Source organism: Mustela nigripes, chromosome 7 (assembly GCF_022355385.1).
Source record: "Mustela nigripes isolate SB6536 chromosome 7, MUSNIG.SB6536, whole genome shotgun sequence".
NCBI lineage: Eukaryota > Metazoa > Chordata > Mammalia > Carnivora > Mustelidae > Mustela > Mustela nigripes.
In genome coordinates this window covers 117,215,053-117,237,628 of record NC_081563.1, presented here as the reverse complement: position 1 = coordinate 117,237,628, position 22,576 = coordinate 117,215,053, and the positions used below count along the sequence as shown (strand labels likewise).

General features: G+C 39.7%; 1 protein-coding gene across 1 annotated transcript in view; it reads left to right on the top strand.

Annotated features, from left to right (window-relative positions):
* TRPC4AP (transient receptor potential cation channel subfamily C member 4 associated protein) overlaps positions 1 to 22,576 on the top strand; it is a 66,516-nt gene that overhangs the window by 22,670 nt on the left and 21,270 nt on the right. Inside the window, exons 6-8 of the mRNA XM_059406860.1 lie at positions 2,238 to 2,366; positions 8,691 to 8,898; positions 16,513 to 16,698. Coding sequence (XP_059262843.1) covers positions 2,238 to 2,366; positions 8,691 to 8,898; positions 16,513 to 16,698 — 523 coding nt within the window. The remainder of the gene's footprint in view (positions 1 to 2,237; positions 2,367 to 8,690; positions 8,899 to 16,512; positions 16,699 to 22,576) is intronic.

Here is a 22,576-nt window from a genome sequence, read left to right as displayed (position 1 = left end):
CCTGAGCCTAAGGCAGAGGTTTAACCCACTGAGCTACCTAGGCGACCCTAAGATTCCTTTTAATTCCATTATTTCTGTTCCTTCATTTTCCTTGTTAGAAAGCAAAAGCCCCACCAGCGTAGTAAGTAGGAGACTGTTTGATTGACTCCTAAAAAGGAAAGAATAGTGAATAAAACAGCAATTTGGTAGAAAGGAAAAAGCCTAGCACTTAGTGCTAGAACTGGATTTGGAGTTCTGGCTCCTGCCTCAGTGATTATTAATTTAGCTCCCTGAGCTTTAGTTTCTCATCTGGAGAGTGCAGTCAGTAATCTTACTAGTATTGTAGGCTTGTTGTGAGGACTAAGTGAGATGTGAAAGCACTTTGTAAAGCAACATACAAGTGCTAGTGTTTGTTAAGACACAGTACCTATCTTTTAGGAACTTATGTGGTCACCGGTACTTGGTGAATCATAATACACACCAGAATGAAACAAAGGCTCCTGTAGAAGTGAAACTTATATGTTATGAAAATACAATGGGACATTTAATTCCATTTCATTTCTTGCCTCATTCAGAAGGAGATGTCAGGCGTTCTTGAAGTGATATGTAAAATCTACCAAGATCATGAATCATATATTTAGAAGTAGGTAAGAAAGAAGAGTGTAGAACAAGTTGAGGGCATAACATGTATGCAGGAATTGGGCTGCCCAAAAAATCATATGTCGTCTGGATAGGGCACACATTTCGGTTTAAGCTTCTTCTTTTTTTTTTTAAAGATTTTTTTTTTTTAATTTATTTGACAGACAGAGATCACAGGTAGACAGAGAGGCAGGCAGAGAGAGAGGAAGGAAAGCAGGCTCCCTGCTGAGCAGAGAGCCCGATGTGGGGCTCGATCCCAGAACCCCGGGATCATGACCCAAGCTGAAAGCAGAGGCTTTAACCCACTGAGCCACCCAGGCGCCCCCTTTTTAAAAGATTTTACTTATTTGGCAGAGAGAGATCACAGGTAGGCAGAGACAGAGAGAGAGAGAGAGGAAGCAGGCTCCCTGCCTAGCAGAGAGCCCGATGCCGTACTCGATGCCAGGACCCTGAGATCATGACCTGAGCTGAAGGCAGAAGCTCAACCCGCTGAGCCATGCAGGCAGCCCCTCGGTTTAAGCTTCTTATCAACCAACATAAATAGGGAAGTAAGTTTCAACACTTACACAGTTCAGCATCTGTAATCGTCCCATGCAACAGAAGCACAGTGTGAGCCACGTAGATTATTATAAATTTTCTTATAGCCACATGTTTTTAGAAAGGAAGAAAAAAGTAGGAAGAAATAGGTGAGAATAATTTTAATAGTATATTTTATTTAGCATAGTATATCAAGATTATTCCAACATGTAAATAATGTAAGTAATTATTAATGGGATATTTATCTCCTTTTTTTGTACTAAGCTTTCAAAATCCAGTGTGTTTTTTATACCTTGAGCACATCTCAGTTCAGACTAGCCATGTTTCAGGTGCTCAGTAGCCACGTGTTTTTAGTGGACAGATAGGCGCAGACCGATAAGAACAGTAAATTAACTAGTTGTTCAGCTAACACACAACTACTCTTGCAGCTAAGGGCAGTAAGACTTGTCCTTAATTTAAAAAATATGTGTATGATGTAATGACTTCATCATTGGCAACTTCCATATAATCATTAGTTTTATGAGGCTGTTTGTTATTAATGACACTTAATAATAGTCCCGCAAAACACAGTTCATGAAAGAAGGAAAGAAAAGGAAACAAAAATGTGAAGAACATAGAATGATATGGTCCAACTCTGCTAATGTGGCTTAATTTCAGGGATTAGGCAGAAACCAAGAAATGTCTGACAGTGCCTGCTTTGGGGTGGAAACTTGTGCAAATTGTTGCTGACCTGAAGTAAACATGTCCTACCTAAGGACATTTACATTCCAAATTTAAAATATACTGCTGGCCAAATAAAACTTGGCCTACTGGATGCTTGTTTGTAGCTCCTCGTTCGGTTACTAGGCAGATACTAGGTCAAGACCCTGTGATGGACCCACCATGAAAAAACCCCTCCCCTCAAAATGCATTTGCACACAGTGTTTCGTATATAGTTTTAGTGATTTAAGGCCTCTGCCGAGAATTCCAGATGTAGGTTGGAATTGCTTTTCTGGTTTCTAGAAGGAGGATACCTTGTTTTTCATGTTTTATTTTGTGATTATAACCTATTTTGCCATTTTTCTCCTTTTCCCTTGTGATAGACGGAAGGAGTTACAAAGCGTTTGGCAGAAAAGAATGACTTTGTGATCTTCCTGTTTACATTGATGACGAGTAAGAAAACATTCTTACAAACAGCAACCCTCATTGAAGATATTTTGGGGGTTAAAAAGGTGAGCTATGTTTTCTAGCAGGTGGGTGACCAGACAGGGGAGGGTGTGTCAGACAATTGGATTCTCAAACCTGAATGATGTACAGAGCTCTTTTAAAGGAAATTCCTCCATATGCCTAATGTTAACTTTTTTTTATTTAAATATATTCAAGTACAAACCTAGGTCTTACTCCTTTTGGTGGTTTTTAAATGACAATAAACCTAAATCAGTATATAAATTGAAATCAATCTAATGATAAGACTCAGAAGTTCAGATTGACTTTGTTTTTAATATGATGGCTAATGCCACTTTGTCAAAATCAAATTGCCCCTCATTAATTATTATGTTGCAAGATCTTTGTAGCATACTAACACTGCTGTATGCTATGGAATGACTCCATTTTCCTACCATTTTTCTTTATTTGAATGCTGTGAAACCTTCATTCATTAGCTGGTGATGTTCGACTTTTATTTATTAAGTCTGCTTCTGTTTATTCTCATTAGTCTTCAGCAGTTAAAATTTAATTCATATCAGTGTAGAGGACACAGATGTGAGCACTGACATCCTGCCACTTGGTCATAAGATTGACATTCAAAAAGATCCAGAATATGCTTTAAAAAAAACATGCACATGCAAAGGAGCACCTGGTTGGCTCTGTCGATGGAGCATAGGACTCTTGATCTCAGGGTGGTGAGTTTAAGCCTCACGTTGAGTGAAGATCAGTCTTTGTTCCATGCCTCCATGTTGGTTGCAGGCTGGCACATTTCTTCCTCTTATAACTGAGGAGGCAGGAGCAGCCTCTTAGAATTGCTGTTGCAGGGAAAAGGCTTCCCACGTGCATTGTGGTTACCCCAGCTTTCATTTCTGTCTTTCTGCTGTGTTTTCCCCGGGTGCTGCTTGTCATGCTCAGGCAGAAGATGCACAAGTGGCCCATTGTCTGTAGGAACACACTGGAGATGTGTGCAGGTCCCAGACAGACCCTTTGTACCCTATAATAAAAAGGCTTTGTTATTTTTCCAATAATTGTATGCTCCAGCCAGTGTGTGAAAGAGGGCTTCCAGGGCGGAAACACCAAACTCCCAGGCAGTCTGAGCACGGGAGTCTGGGATTGCTCCTTCCTGACTTCTCCCGCTTGTCCCTTGTGCCCTGACATGCTCATTTTTTGTGTGTTACCAAAAATAGTGATGAGTTCTGCTAGGCATGGTTACCTTGGTGCAGTTTGAAAGGGGGATAGACACCATAAAGAAAATGGGAACCCAAGTCACAAACTGGGAAATGATATATGTAACCCATGTAACAAACAAAGGATTGGTATGCAGAATTTATCAAGAGGTCTTACAAATCAGCAAGAAAAAGACACAGGGGCGCCTGGGTGGCTCAGTGGGTTAAGCTGCTGCCTTCGGCCCAGGTCATGATCTCAGGGTCCTGGGATCAAGTCCCGCATCGGGCTCTCTGCTCAGCAGGGAGCCTGCTTCCTCCTCTCTCTCTCTGCCTGCCTCTCTGTCTACTTGTGGTCTCTCTCTGTCAAATAAAGAAATAAAATCTTTAAAAAAAAAAAAAAAAAAGGAAAGAAAAAGACACATAGCCTGGTAAAGAAAAGGGAGTGGGGGGGTAGGCAATGATAGTAACAAACATTTCACAAAAGAGAAACAATCCATAAAAAGAATATGTTTAACTTCATCGATGATCAGGGCAATGCAAATTAAGACCACAGTGAGAGAGAGAGAGCAAACGTTGGTGAAAATGTGTATCATTGGCCTTTCTTTCCTTCTTTGGCTTTTTTTTTTTCTTTTAAAGTAGGCTCCATGCTCAGCATGGGGTCCCAACATGGGGCTTGAACTCACAATCCTGAAATCAAACCTGAGCTGAGATCAAGAGTCAGATGCTTAACTAACTGAGCTACCCAGGCACCCCAAGAATGTATATCATTGCAATCACTTATGTACTGCTGATACCTTCTTGTTTCTGCAGAATCTATTCATCTTTCTTTGTTTTCTGGTTGAATATGTGCATTCCCTGTGACCCAGCACCTAGGGAAGCACTACCTTGAGGGCTGAGACATCATTCTTGTGCCTGGGTCACCTATAGTCTATGTCCAGGCATGCTTGTGGATAAACCCAATCCCAGAACAGTAGTTCTCAGAAGTGAAAACACTACATCGAAGCCAAGAGGTTGTGAAATCAATTCATTCATTGAGTCTACCAGCTAAAAAAGAAAAGATTCAAGTGTGTCATGTAAGGGTATTATTTAAGTTTTTGTTACATAGTTATGTATGTTTTATTGGGTTGTGATGGATATTTTTTCTTCTTAATGGACATCGTCAGAATGGTTTAGAAGCCACTGCTCCAGAAAAACTTCTGCACATGTACATCAAGAAACGCTTAAGAATGTTTATAGTATTGTTTCCGAGTTAAAAGCTGAAGCTAAATCCATGATCCATCAACAGGAGAATGGATAAATTTTCTCTATTCACACAATGAATATTATAGAGTTGCGGAAGTGAATAAGCTGTTGCTATGGGCAACAACATAGCTAAATCGTAGAAATAGATTGAAGTTGGTTGCAGAAGACTGTAGTATCTTTTTATTTTTATATTTTTTAAAGAGAGAGTGTGAGCAGGGGAGGGACACAGGGAGAGAGAGAGAATCTTAAGCAGGCTCCAAGCTCAGCACGGAGGTACCAGTGTAGGGCTGGATCTCATCACTCTGAGATCATGACCTGAGCCGAAACCAAGAGCTAGATGTTTACTTGACTGAGGCACCCAGGTGCTCCTAGTATTATCATTCTTATAAAGCTCTGAAATAAGCAAACTCAACTCATACATATAAAACAATTTTTTTTTTTAAGATTTTGTTTCTTTATTTGACAGAGAGAAATCACAAGTAGACAGAGAGGCAGGCAGAGAGAGAGAGAGAGGGAAGCAGGCTCCCTGATGAGCAGAGAGCCCGATGCGGGACTCGATACCAGGACCCTGAGATCATGACCTGAGTTGAAGGCAGCGGCTTAACCCACTGAGCCACTCAGGCGCCCCTAAAACTATTTTTTTTTTTAACAGTAAAAGGAAAGTAATTCAATTATGGTTACCTCTGGCAGAGAGTGTGGAAGATGTGATGGGAAAGATACACAGAGCTCTTCACTTGGTTATGCCTCATAACATATGTTGTATGTATCAGATATTAAAATATGGCACAGAAAGTGGGCTTGGAGGGCAGTGGGACCTGGTTTGTGACCCATACACTAAGTTAGGGCTAGAGGAATGGGACTGAAAGTTACAGTTTCCTCTCATAACAGTCGCTAACTTTTGGGGTGCCTGGGTGACTCAGTTGTTGAGTGTCTGCCTTCGGCTCAGGTCGTGGTCCCAGGATCCTGGAATCGAGCCCCGTGTTGGGCTCCCTGCTCAGAGGAAGGCCTGCTTCTTCCTGTCCCACTCCCCCTTCTTGCGTTCACTCTCTCGCTGTGTTTCTCTCTGTCAAATGAATAAAATTTAAAAAAAAAAATTGCTAACTTTTGTGTACTGGGGGAAGGAAAAGGCAAAGGTAGAAGCAGCTGTTCCCAAATAGCCCCTCAGCAAACTCCTGTTCTTCATTACCAGATTTAAGAGCGGAGGTCATGGGGGCTTCTGGGAATCATTCACTTGTTCAGTTCACATTTACTGAGACCCTTGCTACCAAGTCTTATGTGCTGAGGCTCTGGAAAGAAAGTAAGACACACAGCTCCCTCAATGTAGTGTGAGTTTGTTTGAAAATGGAGGAACAGGTATCACAAGATCCTGTGACATGTGCAGTGATAGAGAAGTACCCAGTCTAGTGGAAGTGAATTAGTGAGATGAAGGGTAGTAGCTATAATCTGAGGATATAAGGATGTTTCAGAAGAAGAGAAGCTCATGTAATGCACATTTGCAGATTTTTTTTTAAAGATTTTATTTATTTATTCGACAGAGAGAGAGAGAGAAATCACAAGTAGGTAGAGAGGCGGGCAGAGAGAGAGGGGGAAACAGGCTCCCCGCTGAGCAGAGAGCCCCATGCAGGGCTCCATCCCAGGATCCTGAGATTATGACCTGAGCCAGAGGCAGAGGCTTAACCCACTGAGCCACCCAGGTGCCCCACATTTGCAGATTTTAAAGAAGAAAAAAAAAAGAATGTAGCCAAATAAAAAGCATTTCATGAAATTCAATAGTCATTAATGGTAAAAGCTAAGAATAAAAGGAAAGCACATTAGTTTGACATAGGATATCAAAACTTAAAGTAGACATTAAAATTCATGTTAAAACTTTGGAAATATTCCTGTTAAAGTTAAAAAAAAAAAAAGACAAGAATGCCTGCTATCACTTACTCTCAGTAATTGGTTATATGTACACATACACATACACATACACCTATAGGAATGGTCATTGCAACAGTGTTTAATAGTGAAAAATTACAGTACACCTAAACATACATCCATATATATGGATGTATGTTTAAATACATAGTGAGGTAAAGCAGTGAAAAATGAATGAATTAGAGCTACTTCTGTCAGAGTAGTTACATCCCACTGTTGAGGCACGTCTGACTGGCTCAGTCAGTAGGACATGTGACCCTTGATCTCGGGGTCCTGAGTTCAAGCCCCACTTTGGGCCTAGAGCCTACTTAAAAATAAATAAGTGTTAAAAAAGAAGTACTAACTTCTTCTTATCTGAAGTGACCCAAATTAAAAAATAAAAAATTCCAGTATTGACAAAAAAGTAAGGTATAATGTAGCATTCACATTGCGTCTAGAACACTACCATATGTTTTTTAATTTTTTGGTTTATTTTTTATTGGAGTATAATTGACATGCAATATTATATTGGTTTCAGGTCTACAGCATAGTGATTCAGAGATTTTACACATGAAGCCATGCTGACCACCATGTCACCATATATTGTTATTACAGTGTTATTGACTGTATTCTCCATGCTGTACTTTTCATCCCCACGACTTATTTATTTTATAACTGGAAGTTTGTACCTCTTAATCCCTTTGACCTATTCTGCTCATTCCTCCCAGTCCCCTCCCTTCTGACAACCACCAGTTCTCTGTATTTGAGTCTTTATCTGTTTTGTTTATTTGTTTTTTAGATTCCACATATGAGTGAAATCATGGAGTATTTGCCTTTTCTGTAACTTATTTTGCTTAGCATTATACTCTAGATCCACTCACGTCCTTGCAAGTGGGAAGATCTCATTCTTTATGGCTGCATAATATTCCATCGGCTATGTATACCATGTCTTCTTTATCCATTCATCTATGGATGAACACTTGGGTTCTTCTATACTTAGTTATTGTAAATAATGCTGCAGTAAACGTAGGAGGTGCATGTATCTTTTCAAATTATCATTTTTGTTTTCTTGGGGTTAATACCCAGTAATGGAATTACTAGATCATATGGTATTTCTACTTTTAATTTTTTGAGGAACCTCCAGCTGTTTGCACAGAGGGAGCACCAGTTTACATTTGTACCAGTGGTGCATGAGGGGTCCTTTTTTCCACATCCTCTCTGACACTTCTCATTTCCTGCCTTTTTAATATTAGCCATTGTGACAGGCGTAAGGTTTTGATTTGTATTTCCCTCATGATCAGTGATGCTGAGCATCTTTTCAGGGTCTATTGGCCTCCTGGATGTCTTTGGAAAAGAGTTTATTCAGGTCCTTGGCCCATTTTTAATCAGATTATTTTTGGTGTTGAATTGTGTGAGTTCTTTATATTGGTGATTAGCCCCTCATCAGATGTATCCTTAGCAAATATCTTTCCCCATTCAGTAGGTTGCCTTTTTGTTTTGTTGCTGTTTCCTTTGCTTTAATACCATATATTTTTATGGAAATATAAGAACATGTATGGAAACAATAAACAGTTCAAAATAATGGTTACCTCCAGTGGGAGAGATGGGAATACAACTGGGTAGGAGTGCACAGGGGCCTTCAGCTACATTTGAAATATTGTATTTCTTAGAAAGAAAATGTCTGTAGTAGGAATGGCAATTTGTGAGTGAGTGGTAAAATTTGCGTGGTAGGCATTTCTTCTCTTTCCTTTTTCAAATAGACAAAATGAGTCACATGAACAAAGAGAAATGAGAATAGTGGTGCTCCAAAGGATTTAATCCTGAGACCGGTCCTATGAAGCATGTCAGTCCCATTTGACAGTTGAGCAAATACTTAGAGAGGTTCCATAACTTACCTACATTTGCACAACTGCAGTTTGCAGGGCCAGGATCTGGACCTAAGTTGGTTTAGCTACTAGGTCCCATTTTTAGGGGAATACAAAAGAGGGGCGCATCCAGCCTCAAATGAACTGAGCATGGGGATTGTTTTGTTTGTGTCTTCTGTAGGAAATGATCCGACTAGACGAAGTCCCCAATCTGAGTTCTTTAGTATCCAATTTTGATCAGCAGCAGCTTGCTAATTTCTGCCGGATTCTGGCTGTCACCATTTCAGAGATGGATACAGGGAATGATGATAAGCACACACTACTTGCCAAAAATGCTCAGCAGAAGAAGAGCTTGAGCTTGGGGCCTTCTGCAGCTGAAATCAACCAAGGTAAGGTCTCTTAAATTTTCAGAGTTTTGAGACTATGGCTCTGAGACCCCTTCATAAATTATCTACTCTTTCAGTATCTCTAGGGTGATTCATGTGAAGGCTCCAACGTCCACTTAGAGTATGCACATTTTGCGTGGGTGTGTATCTCTTCATTATTTTAGGGGGCCGCAAAAGTCCGTAACTTTTATCCAATTTTTGAATTGATTCAGAATCTCAGAAAAGTTAAAAACTAGGGGCACCTGGGTGGCTCAGTTGGTAAGCATGAGACTCTTGATTTCAGGTCAGGTCATGATCTTAGGCTCATGAGATCAAGCCCCATGTCAGGCTCTGTGTGGGGCATGGAGCCTGCTTAAGATTCTTTCTCTCCCTCTCCTCGCACTCTCTCTCTTTAAAAAAAAAAAAAAGTTAAGAACCATTGTTTATCAGAATTACAAATATACTTACCTTTTGATCACTAGGCATTTTCTGGGTCTTTATGTTATAGATATATAGGATATGTATATTCAGGGTCATTCATTGCAACATTATAGTAACAAAAATACCAGAAACAAGAGGCCACTTAATTTCTAGAATATTTATGTAATGGGAAATTGTATGGCTGTTAAGAAAAAAGGATGAAGAAGATTTCTGTGTATTGATACAAGAAAATATCTTCAAGATGTATTACTGTTAAAAAGGAAAATGCAGAGCTGTGTGTATAGTATGATACTTTGTGTGGTAAAGCAGAGATGGGGGAATATGATCAGATGTATTTGTTTGCTCATATGTAGTATGCGTTAACTGAAAGCATGCACAAGAAACTGAAAATGGTTACCTGTTGGGGGTGGCCAGAATAGAGGTAGATGACAACAGCAGAAGTAGGACTTTTTTTTTTTAAGATTTGTGTGTGTGAGAGAGAGAGAGAGAGAGAGAGAGAAAGAGAGAGAGAACGTACTCATGCATGATTGGGGGTGGGGCAGAGGGAGAAGCAGACTCTCTGGCAAGGAGTCTGCTGTGGAGCTCGATCCCAGGACCCTGGGATCATGACCTGAGCCAAAGGCAGAAGCTTAACCCACTGAGCCACCCAAGCGCCCTGGAAGTAGGACTTATTAATGCATTTATTTATATATTTGATTTTAGAACCATGTGAGAGTGTATTAGTTAGTTCCCTACTTACTGTTTTTTCGGTAGCAAGAGAACTTTTTTCTATTTCTGTGCTGGTCTAAGCAGATTTGGGGGAAATTTGGCATATATCTGTTTTGGTTGTAAGAGTAGAGATGGTCCATATTTGAACTATAATATTTATGTGTCTTAAAACCTAGTTCTTAAACATCAACAGACTAACGTATAGCTGTGTGCCTCAGGGTTAACTGAATAACCAAGGTGAAATAATAAAAACTTAGTATTTAAAAGCAGCAGTAGAGAGCCATGATCGTCCTGTGGCAGCCCTGATGATGCTTTGAAAACAATACTTTTCTGAAGTCTGGTTGACCCCATGTGTGCATTCCCAGGCCCGGCTCTGCACACTTGCTAAGTGCAGCACAGCAGCCTCGCTTCTGACTACTGAATGTGAGTCCTCCCTTAGCTCTGTGAGTGTTGGAGTTACGAACACCAAATGGTCAGAACTGTATTTCTAGTTATTAAGGAATGTAATTTTACATGTTTTAGTCATATGTAAAAACAGAAATATATAACTCTGTGAACCCCAGTTTCATGGTTCCCCCTCCAGGCTCGTTTTTCTTCCCGATTCCATAGATCCAAGGCCCTCCTTTGGTCTTTGTGGGCTTTTCTTCCCTTCCCCCCGTCCTTTCTTATGACTTTTTTTTCTTTTTTTTTTTTCTTTCTTATGACTTTTAAGGAGTGCTCATTTTAGCAAATCATAAAATATACATTCTTAAAAACGTGAATTTTATTATAACTAAATTATACCTTAAAGCTGATTTAAACACACTGACGAAAGCTCACATTTGTTAAGTTCCCACTATGTAGCAAACATTGAGATAACTGCATTAGCTAGGAATGATTTTATTTGCCCTCCAAGTAGTCCTGTGAAATAGAGGTTTGCATCCCCTTTGCACAGCTTAGGAAGGTGAGGGTCATAAATGTTCACTATTAGGTACCTGTGTGTGCTGAGGCACTGGGTCACTTTCATCTCAGTTTCCCATTTAAGGAAACTGTTCTGGCAGATTATTTTTATCCTGCTAGTATCAATTACCTTTACATACCTGTTTATAAGCTGCCTTAAGTGAAACCAGCATTGCCCATCATTCTTGGAGGACAAGGTATTCTAGTCAGTTGGTTTTTTTTAATTAACTGAGAGTTAACCTCAAACCCAGGTTTCTTTGATTTGAGTCATTAAAAAAAGAAAGTCTTCATAAAATAACTAAGTTCACTTGTATACCTGTGTGACTAATCCATGAGATAATCTACATGTGATGTCTGCTTACAGCTTTTGAGTTGAAGTTTTAGTAAATGTTGTATTTTGGCACAAGTTGTACAGGGTCTGACCTTTCCCAGCTCTCTGACCATAATTCCTGTTGCCCTGCCCCCCACTCCACACACATTTCTCTAGTCACATGCCCTGGGAAGGCCAAGGTGAACATAATTAAATCACAAGTACAATGAGAAAGATCTTAGTCCTCAATGTTGGCATGCTTCAGTTGAACTCCAGTACTAAATACTTTTAAATAGAGGCATGTATAATAATCATCTCAGGCTGCCATAACCAGGTACCATAACTGGGTGGCTTAAACAACAGAAGTTCATTTTCTCCCCCATCTGGAGGCTAGAGGTTCACCATCAGGGTGCCATTAGCATTGGTTTCTGGTGAGGCCTCCCTTCCTAGCTTGTGGGCGTCTGCCTTCTCACTGTGTCCTCAGGTGGTCTTTCCTCTGTGTATGTACAAGAGAAAGGAACTTCTGGTATCTCTTCCTCATATAAGAAGACCAGCCCTGTTGGGTTAGGGCCCACTCTTAACAACCCCATTTAAATACCTCCCTAAAGGCCACCATCTCCAGATACATTCATATTATGAATTAAGGCTTCAACATACGAATTTGGGGGAGAGGACACAATTCGGACCATAAGAGTATGGAAAGGGGACATGCTTTTTTGTTTTGTTTTTCATAAGCTGTGGCTGTTTTCTTGCCCAGCAAAATGATTTATACTGTCTTCCTGGAGTGCATATAATAATAAAAATGTTAGGCTCTAACAAATTTTTGGATTTCTCAGAACTACTGGTTATTCTTCTGTCCATTCAGAGGGGAATAGATAGTTTCATCAGGGGGAAAAATCATTCAAGATTTTAGTCAGAAATGTGGATGAAACCACAGGCCAGATAATTATCAATTTGTAGGTGACATGAGCTAAGAAGCGCTGATTTCTGTCAGCTAGGACAGGATAGAATACAATAGATAGATAGAATCCTCTCAGCTGGAAAGCAGGGCCTAAACTGAAGAGAAAAGTTTATGGGAATATTTCAAAATACTGATGTGTTAACAAGTAGAGGGAAGGGCTGCTTTTGCAGAAATTCTCAGAAGTTGTGTTTCAGTGGTCAGCCAGTTTAATATTAACCAGTATTGTGGCTCACTGCCAGTAAGGCTGTGAGAGTTACAAGGACACTGTGACACTGGGTGCCAGTTCCCTGAGGTTATGTATAATTTGATGAGTATAATTAGGCCAATGATTTTTTTTTCTAGGAGAGAGCCCCTAGCTTTCATCACTTTTTCAAGAGGTAGTTGATTCACAAAGGCTTAGGAATCTCCAGGGTGGGGATTGGAGTCTCAGAAGCTTTGAATGCTGGGCAGTCACATCTGAAGGGCTGTGTTGAGTACACAGAGTGGGAAAAATAGGTCTTAGGAACTGTCCTGTGAGGAACAGAGAAACTGCAGCCATTCATCCTGTGTAAAAGAGATTGAGAGTAAAAATCTAGCTTTGGGAGGATTTTCATGTAGAATCTACACCTTTATTTATTTTTGGAAAAAGGTAAGATATATATCTAAAAGTTTCTTAAATAATAATAATAAGAGGGTGGGTATCTAGTAGAAAGTTTGTTCCCTTTCCCCATGGCATCCTGTTATATTTTCTCTTGTGTCCCTCCCAAGAAATTCTCTACATGCCCAGTCCAGGGGATGCAGGAGGGAAAGAGATTAACTCCTCCCTGTCTGTAGAGATGGTAGTATAAAATAAGCACCCTTCTGCCCCTTGCTTTTTTCACTTAACTTCATCTTTTTTTTTTTTAAGATTTTTTATGTATTTATTTGACAGAGAGAGAGATCACAGGTAGGCAGAGAGGCAGGCAGAGGGAGATGGGGAAGCAGGCTCCCCTCCAAGCAGAGAGCCTGATGCGGGGTCGATCCCAGGACCCTGAGACCATGACCCGAGCTGAAGGCAGAGGCTTAAACCACTGAGCCACCCAGGCGCCCTCACTTATCTTACAAAGCATTCTATTCCAGTACCTACAGAATTGTGTGATTCCTTTTCACAACTATATAGTATTCTAATATATGGGTATACCACAATTCACTAAACCATCCTTGATTGATGGAGATTTTGTTTATTTTAATATTTTTGCTCTTACAAATAACAGGCTTGTGTATGAAGTATGATGGGCTGGATATTTGCCTTTTACACTTTGATGGGTGTTGACAGATTAACCCTGCAAAGAACTTACCAGTTCATTTTCTCCCATCCCGTATACCATTCCCAGTCTAGGGCCTTTTTAAACTTCCTGATGTTTGCCAAGCCAGTAAGTAAAAAATGGTATCTCAAAACAAAAAAGCTATCCCCGTGTATTTTTTTAATTATGGTGAATGTCACATAAACAAACCACTTAAAGTGAATAATTCAGTGGCATTTAGTACATTTACAGTGTGTGCAAGCACACCTCCATCTATTTTGAGAACATTTTCATCACCCCAGAAGGTAACTGCATACACATCAGATAGGTGAACTTCCCCATTCTCTCCAACCCTGGCAGCTACCTGCTTTGTTGTGGATGTCCCTGTTCTAGATAACAGGGACATCCTGTTCTATGTTATAAAGGGAATCCTGGAATACGTGACTTTTTGTATCCTGATGCTTTCACTTAGCGTGATGTTTTTGAGGTTCCTCTATGCTGTAGCTCATCAATGTTTCATTTCTTTTCGTGGCTGAATAATATTCATTATTTGTATATACCACAATTTGTTTAGTCATTCATCTGGTGATGGACATTTGGGTTGTTGCCCCGTTTTGGCAGTTGAAGCAGTGCTGCTGTGAATGTGTGTATATGAATTTGGCACCTGTTTTCAGTAATTTGTGGGTGTACTTAGGAGTGGAATTGCTGGGTCATGTGCTAATTCTACATTCAACTTTTATTTTTTTTTACGATTTTATTTATTTGAGAGAGTAGGTGAGCACAATGGTGGGGCAGGGGGAGAGGGAGAAACAGATTCCCTGTGAGCAGGGAAACCACTGCATGTAGGACTCCATCCCAGGGCCCCAAGATTACACCCTGAGCTGAAGGCAGCCACTTAACTGACTGAGCCACCAGGCACCCCATGTTCAACTGTTTGAGGAAAAGTTAATTTTAATATAGTTTTAATTAGCTTTTTTTAAAAATGAGGTCAGGCAGTATAGTCACTTACTAATTTATAGAGGATGGAAAGGGGCCTAAGATTATTTGCTGAGCATTATGCTGGAGCTGAATTTGTATGACTTTGTATAATCCTAACTAATTTGTTGTAATTTATTTTATTTTTGAAGAATTTTCTCCTGTTTTTCTTTTGAATTTTACTTTAAAAATTTTCGTGTAAATTTTTCACACAGAGACAAGTATATGACAATATAACATCATAATGATACTTATTTCCCCATCACCTAGCTTTAACTGTCAGTGTCTCCTTTTTTTTTTTTTAAAGATTTTATTTATTTATTGGACAAACAGATCACAAGGAGGCAGAGAGGCAGACAGAGAGAGAGGGTGGGGAAGCAGGCTCTTTGCTGAGCAGAGAGCCCGATGCAGGGCTCGATCCCAGGACCCTGGGATCATGACCTGAGCTGAGGGCAGAGGCTTTAACCCACTGAGCCACCCAGGCACCCCGAGTGTCAGTGTCTCTTTATCTGTATCCCCATTCACTCCTTCCTACCTTACTTTGAATTATTTTGAAGCAAATCCCAGATATCATAAAATTTAACCTGCATATATTACAGCGTTCCCACAAGATAGGGACTCTTTTTAAAAGTGACTCCAATACCATATTATACCCCCCAAATTAATAATAATATTTTGGTATTATCAAATGCCTGTTTATTAATTTTCAGTTAGATGATGCATTCATGTGGTTCAAAAAAATCTACAGATTTAAAAAGGTGTTCATTGGGGGCGCCTGGGTGGCTCAGTGGGTTGAGCCGCTGCCTTCGGCTCAGGTCCTGATCTCAGGGCCCTGGGATCCAGTCCCACATCGGGCTCTCTGCTCAGCGGGGAGCCTGCTTCCTCTTTCTCTCTGCCTGCCTCTCTGCCTACTTGTGATCTCTCTCTGTCAAATAAATAAATAAAATCTTTTAAATAAATAAATAAGGTGTTCATTGAAAAGGTTTCCCCCACACTCTTATTTCCAGTGGCCTAATTCTCTTTGCCTTTGGTAGCCACTGGTGTTTTCTGTCCTTCCAGGAAGATTTATACATGTATAAGGAAATACATAGAGATGTTAACCCTTATTTTTAAAGAAGGTTAAATGATAGATCCATGATCTACCACCTGGATTTCCCTGCCTCTGCAGTGTATTATGTTCTCTTATGCTGATCAGAATTTCCATCTTACTGTTGTGAGCAAGATGAGATTAAGGGAAATAAGAGTTGTGATTATAAGAGAGTGATTATTCATTTTCTTTCTTTACCAAAAAAAAAAAAAAAGAAGAAGCTCCTTTCTTTCTGCTAGTACATGTAGGACCTGTTTGTTACAGGAAAATCAAACCACAGAGAAGTAGTTTTAAAAGAAGCACTTATATCCTCCCCTACTCAGGAATGGCCACAGTAAACATCTTGTTGTATAGCTTTCATTCTTTACCTGTATATTATGTGGATATTTTAAAGAAGCAAATTTTTAAAGAAAATGGGCTTACACCAGTACTGTTTAATAATTTTTCCTCTAACAAGTAAAATTTAAACATTTTTTTGAGTCACTCTGTATAAAGATATATGTTATTTTCAATGTCTGTTGTATTCTATTGTATTGGGATATTTTATGTTTAATTGATATGCTGTTGATGACCGTGAGTTATCTTTATCTTTTTGCTATTGTAGAATCCACATCATTGAATATCTTTGTACATGTGATTGATTATTTCCTTGCAGGAAATCTCCAGAAATGAGCCTCCTGGCTCAAAGACACACAGGTTTAAGATATTAAAGTGATTCCAATTTCTTTCCCCCACCAGTACATGTAAAAGAGTCTGTTTCCCTGCACCTGGTATCAAACTTGTTTCTCTAACTTAAGTACTATTTTACTTGGCTTAGCATTTCATTTTGCAAAGAAACTCTGACTAGCTACTGTCAAAATCATTCCTATCATGTAGATCAAGAACAGGCTCATTGTTCAAGGTTTTAGAGCTGTTTCTGTTTTGAAAATGCATTCCTTTGTTCTCTCCTTGGCAGCGGCCCTTCTCAGCATCCCTGGCTTTGTTGAGCGACTTTGCAAGCTTGCAACCCGAAAGGTATCAGAGTCAACGGGCACAGCTAGCTTCCTTCAGGAGCTGGAGGAGTGGTACACATGGCTAGACAATGCTTTGGTGCTGGACGCCCTGATGCGAGTAGCGAATGAAGAATCCGAACACAATCAAGGTACTTGGAGTGGGTTTTCTGTGAGGTGGGGATCTTTCCCTTAGGCGCCTGGAGCCATTCTTGACCTCTTTTCCAATGAGGATTAATTGAAATTTGCTCAAAGTAGACTTTTCCTCAGGAAAGTCCTAGATCATAACTGTTAAGACACTTTTGAAAGCTAGTGACAGAAACTTCTTTGAACTCTCTGAGAGTGGACCTGAAAGAAGGGCAAAGGGATTGGCCGGTTCCAATAACTAGAGCATTCTTAGGAACTCAGAGAGTGCTCTCCAAGTCTCTTCATTCTCCATGGTTCCGGTACTCTCTTCTCTACTCCGATGAGTAGACTTCTAGTTTCAGCAACAGCTTCCTGGTGAAGGGCTCTGGCCCATCTTGGGTCAGATGCTCAACCCTTAAACATTTGACTCTGGCCAGCAGGATGGGGTCCGATTGTACAAATAGAGGAATTCTCATTGTAAAAGTGAAGAGGAGTTCTGTTTCCAGGATGGCAGTGTGTGGAGCTCTGTGGACCTGTTCTCTATGGCAACTATAAACAAAACCTATAAACAAAAAAACCATCCGTGTAAAGTCTGTGAAAGTTGTTCTAAGGGTTTACAATAAATGAGGAGATCCTCCAGACAATCTGCTAAAATTCAGAACAGTGAGAGTCTGTGACATTTGAAGTCCTGCGTGTTGGAAGTTCCACCGTGGGCAGGTGTGGCCAAAAGGATACAACCCTCAACAGGGGACAGGATTTCCAAACAAGGAATATGGTTTCTCACCATTGACGAGGAGGGCAGACCACCAGCTTTTCTCATCCCCTCCAATTCCAGGTTGAAGAGGTTGAATTCTTGATGAGTGTATCCTACAGGCCAGGGACTCCCTGCCCCAACTTTATTGAGATACCATAGATTTATAACCTTGTGTAAGTTTAAAGTGTGTAGCATGTTAATTTGATACATTTATATATTGCAAAATGACTATCAGCAGATAATTATCATTTTTTTGGTGGTGAGAACATTTAAGATCCGCTTTTTTATTAGCATCATTCAGATATTACTAGCTATAATCACCACGCAGTACATTGGATGCCCAGAACTTGTTAATTTTAGAACTGAAAGTGTATACCCTTTGACCACTGTCTTCCTATTTCTCCCAACCTCTCTGGTAACCAGCGTTCTATTTCTCTGAGTTTGACTTATTTAGATTCCACATATTAGTGATATTACACAGTATTTGTCTTCCTCTGACTTATTTCATTTAATTCGCTTATTTCACATAATGCCAGGGGCCCCTTTCCCCCGCCTGCCTCTGTACTACACTCAGTGCAGAAGCTGTGCCCGAGGCCTGGCAAGCAAGAATTCTGTGACCCTGTTGCCCTTGCCTCAACCCACTTGTAGGACAGAGAGATTCCATGCGAGGATCTCCATGCAGCATGCAAGCTGAGAAGGCTTAGAGTCTGCTGACCTTGCTCAGAGTAGTGGCACCAGAAGAGTGCCAGGAGGAGAATTAATAGGTAAGAACAGAAAGTAGGGAAGTTCAAAGCTAAGGGTGTTCTCAAAAACAGTGTAGATTTTGGTGGTAAGCAAATAAAAGGAGGCTGTTAGCTCTTAAGTGAGAACAAAAAGCTAAACAATAGGCTTAATATAGTTTACCCCCAAGAACCAGGCAGACAACTTAGCAGAGTTCTTCTGAGATCAAAACCAACTCAGACTCAAAAACTACCTTTGCCCAATTTTAATTGGATTAGACTTTGGAGTGCTTTATGCCCCAAGGCATTGTCAAAAGTAGAGCGTTCAGCCAGCAATTAGTGGAGTCTGACAGCTGGGTTTTATACCAGATGAGGCAGAAATCTTAACAGAGAGATCAAGGGAAGAGCCATAGAGAGCCCTGCTAAAACACCGTCATCCAGGGAGACTGTAAACATACCCACGGCTGCACACACTGAGACAAAACACCAAAGTCCTCCCTAGGCCATGGAGAAATAGATTTCACTGAAATAAGCTCCCAGGTCACTGAAGAAATGAACAAAGAAATAACAACAAGCCCTGAAAAAAGGGAAGGAGAATCAGAGTTGCTGAATTATTTACTTAAAATGTCATTTTTTTAATAAAATTGGGGATATGCAAAGAAACAAAGTACAGCCCATAGACAGAAGAAAACAGGCAACAGAGGTTGCTTGTGAGACAGCCCAGAAAGCAGTTCTAAGAGACTTCAGAGCACCCAATATAAGGTTGGCCAAAGAACTAAAGGAAGCTATGCTTAAAGAAGTAAAAGAGGGGCCACCTGGGTGGCTCAGTCAGTTAAGCATCTGCCTTTGGCTGAGGTCATGATCCCAGAGTCTTGGGATTGAGTGGCACATCAGGCTCTTTGCTTGGTGGGGAGTTTGCTTCTCCCTCTGCCTCTGCCCCCTCTCTCTCTCTCTCTCTCATTCTCTCTCTCTGACAAATAAAAATTTTTTAAAAAAGAAGAGAAGCTAAAGAATCTGTGACTACATCAGATTGAGAATATCAGTAAAGAGATAGGAGATAGAAAAAAGAGCCAGATGGAAGTCCTGTGGTTTATTAAATTCTAAGTAACTGGAGTGAAAAACTCACTGAAAGGAGCAAGAAGAATGTTTGAAGAAATAGTGGCTAAAAACTTCCCAAATTTGAAAAGCATTAATGTACACGTCTGAGAAGCCCAAAGAACTGGAAGTAACATAAACTCCGAGATTTACACCCAGACGCATCATGATAAAAATGTTGGAAGACAAAGAGAAAATCTTGGAAGTAGCAAGAGAAAAACAACTCCTGTGTTCAAGAATATCTCAGTAAGATTGATCGCCGACTTCTCAGAAATAACAGAGGTCAGAAAGCAGTGAGATAACCTATTCAGAGTGCTGAAAGAAAAAAAACTCTCAGCAGCAAAACTTTCTTTCTGAAACATAGGCGAAATAAAGAAATTGCTAAACAAAAAGAGAATTTGTTACTTATACCTCTGCCTTTTGAGAAATACCAAGGGAATTTCTTCAGGCTGAAAGCAAGTGACCTCAGACAGTAATTTAAATCTACACAGAACAGCAAGGAGCATTACTGCAGGCAATTACATAATCATAAAAGACAATATAAATGCCCATTTCTTCTTCTTTCATTAACGAATTTAAAAAGCGGTTAGGTAAAACCATAGGTTTATAATACATTGTTGAATCTGTGACATACAGAAATATACTTGAGACAGTAACAGCACAAAGAAACTTTGTGGGACCAAATTTTTTGGGATCTTGGGCAGGATCAGAGTTGTATTGCAGTAAGGAAATTATATGAGATGGTAACTTGAATCAACGCTAATCAATGAGGAGAACTAAAATGGTAAGAGGATCAATATAACAAACTCTATTAATATTTACTTTCTTCCCTCAGCTTCTTGAACAGACATTATAAGTAATCATTAGTTACAACACAGTATTGTGTAATAATGCATGCAACGTATTGTAAAATAAATTGTTTGATGGTTAGCATCTTAGATGTAGAATGTGTAACAATAATAGCACAGAAAAGGGAGAAGGAATAGAGTTGTGTAGGAACTCTGGAATTAGTATAAATCTGGAAAGATTCTGTCAAATTAAAATGTATGTGGCAAACCCTACAGCAACTGCAAAGAAAGTAACTTTAAAAATACAGTGAGGAAGTCATTAAAGGAATTACAGTGTTATACCAGAAAATATTCACTTACTACAAAAGAAAGTATTATAAGAGAAATAGGGGAATTAAAAGACACATGAGATAATGTAGAAAACAAAAATTAAAAAGGCAGAAGTAAATCCAGCTCTATCAGTAATAACCTTGAATATGAATGGATTAAAGCAGTTCATCCAAAAAACAGATTAGTCATATTGGATTTTTTTTTAAAAAGATCCAGTTGTTATGCAGCCTGCAGGAGGCATACTTTCTTTTCTTTTTTCCTTTTTTTTTTTTAAGTAGGCTCTACACTCAACGTGGGGCTTGAACTCAGGTAACCTTGAGATCAGGAGTTTTTCTGACTGAGCCAGGCAGGTACTCCCCAGGAGGCAAACTTCCTATTCAAAGATAGAAATAGGTTGAAAGCAAAGGATAGAAAAAGATTTGTCCTGCAAAGAGCAACCATAAGAAAGCCGAAGTGGCTGATACTGAAAAAGACTTCATTTATTTTTTTAAAAAGATTTTATTTATTCATTTGACAGACAGAGATCACAAGTAGGCAGAGAAGAGAGAGGAGGAAGCAGGCTCCCTGCTGAGCAGAGAGCCCAACAGAGGGCTCAATCCCAGGATCCTGAGATCATGACCTGAGCTGAAGGTAGAGGCTTTAACCCACTGAGTCACCCAAGTGCCCCCTGAAAGAGACTTTAAAGCAAAAAATGTTATGAGAGACAAAAAGGACATTTTATAATAACAAAAGTATTAGTCTGTTAGGAAGACGTAACAGTTATAAACATATATCTAACAACAGAGAAAAAAAGGCAAAAACTAACAGATTTGAAGAGAGAAATAAGCAGACCAGAGGTAGTGGTTGGAGCCTAGAAAATCCCACTTCGAGTAATGGAGCAGCAAACAACTATACAGAGGATCGAGAAGGAAACAGAAGACTTGAGCAGCAAGTAAACTGCCTAGACTTACTAGATGCATTTAGAACACACCACCCAACCCCCGCGGAATGCATATTCTTCTCATGTGCACATGGAACATTCTCCAGCATAGACTAAAAAGCCTCAGTAAGGGGAAAAGGATTAAGATTGTACAAACCATGTATTTCAGCCACAGTGGAGTGATATTAGCAGTCAGATGTTAGAAACCAGGGAACTCAGTAATACACTTCTAATTAACCAGTGGTTCTGAGACAGAATCACAAAGAGCATTAAAAGATACCTTGAGACATCGGAGAAAGACAACTATCATGTGATCTCCCTGATATGAGGAAGTGGAGATGCAACGTAGGGGGTTTGTGGGGTAGGAAAAGAATAAATGAAACAAGATGGGATCGGGAGGGAGACAAACCATAAGAGACTCTTAATCTCACAAAACAAACTGAGGGTTGCCGGTGGGGAGGAGGGTAGGAAGAGGGTGGTGGAGTTATGGACATTGGGGAGGGTATGTGCTATGGTGAGTGCTGTGAAATGTGTAAACCTGGTGATTCACAGACCTGTATCCCTGGGGCTAATAATACATTATGTGTTAATTTAAAAAAAAAATTTTTTTTAAAGATACCTTGAGACAAATGAAAACGAGGAGACAACATACAGAACTTAAGGAATACAGCTGAAGCCTGCTGATAAGGGAGAAGTCTTTAGTTATAAATGCCTACATTTTAAAAAACTGACAAAATGAAATCCCAAGTCAGTGGCTTAATTTTCTTCTCCTTAAGTTATTGAAAAAAAAAGAGGCAAGCTCTACTCTCAAAGCAAGCAGATAGAAAGAATGATAGAATTGGCGTAGAAATTAATGAAACAGAGCATAGAAAACAATAGAGAAAATCTGCAAAAACCAATAGTTCATTCTTTGAAAGGGTCAACAAAATTAACCTTGAGTTTCACTGACCAAGATTAAAAAAAAAAAAAAAAGACAAGATTGAAACTACGAAAACCAGGAATGAAAGAGAGGACATGACAACCAAGCTTACAAAGCTAGAAAGGACTCAGAGAATACCATACACATTTGTGTGCCAGCAAACTAGACAGCTTGGATGAAACAGACAGCTGATAAGAAAGACAAAAATCCTGCAGCTGACTCAAGACGAAAGAAAATCTGAATAGACCTATAACAAGTAATTTGAATTAGTATGGCTTCACTGGTGAATTATGCCAACCATTTAAAGAAGAATTAACACCAGTATGTCACAGACTTCCACAAAATAGAAGAAGAGGAAACACTTCCCAACTCATCTTATG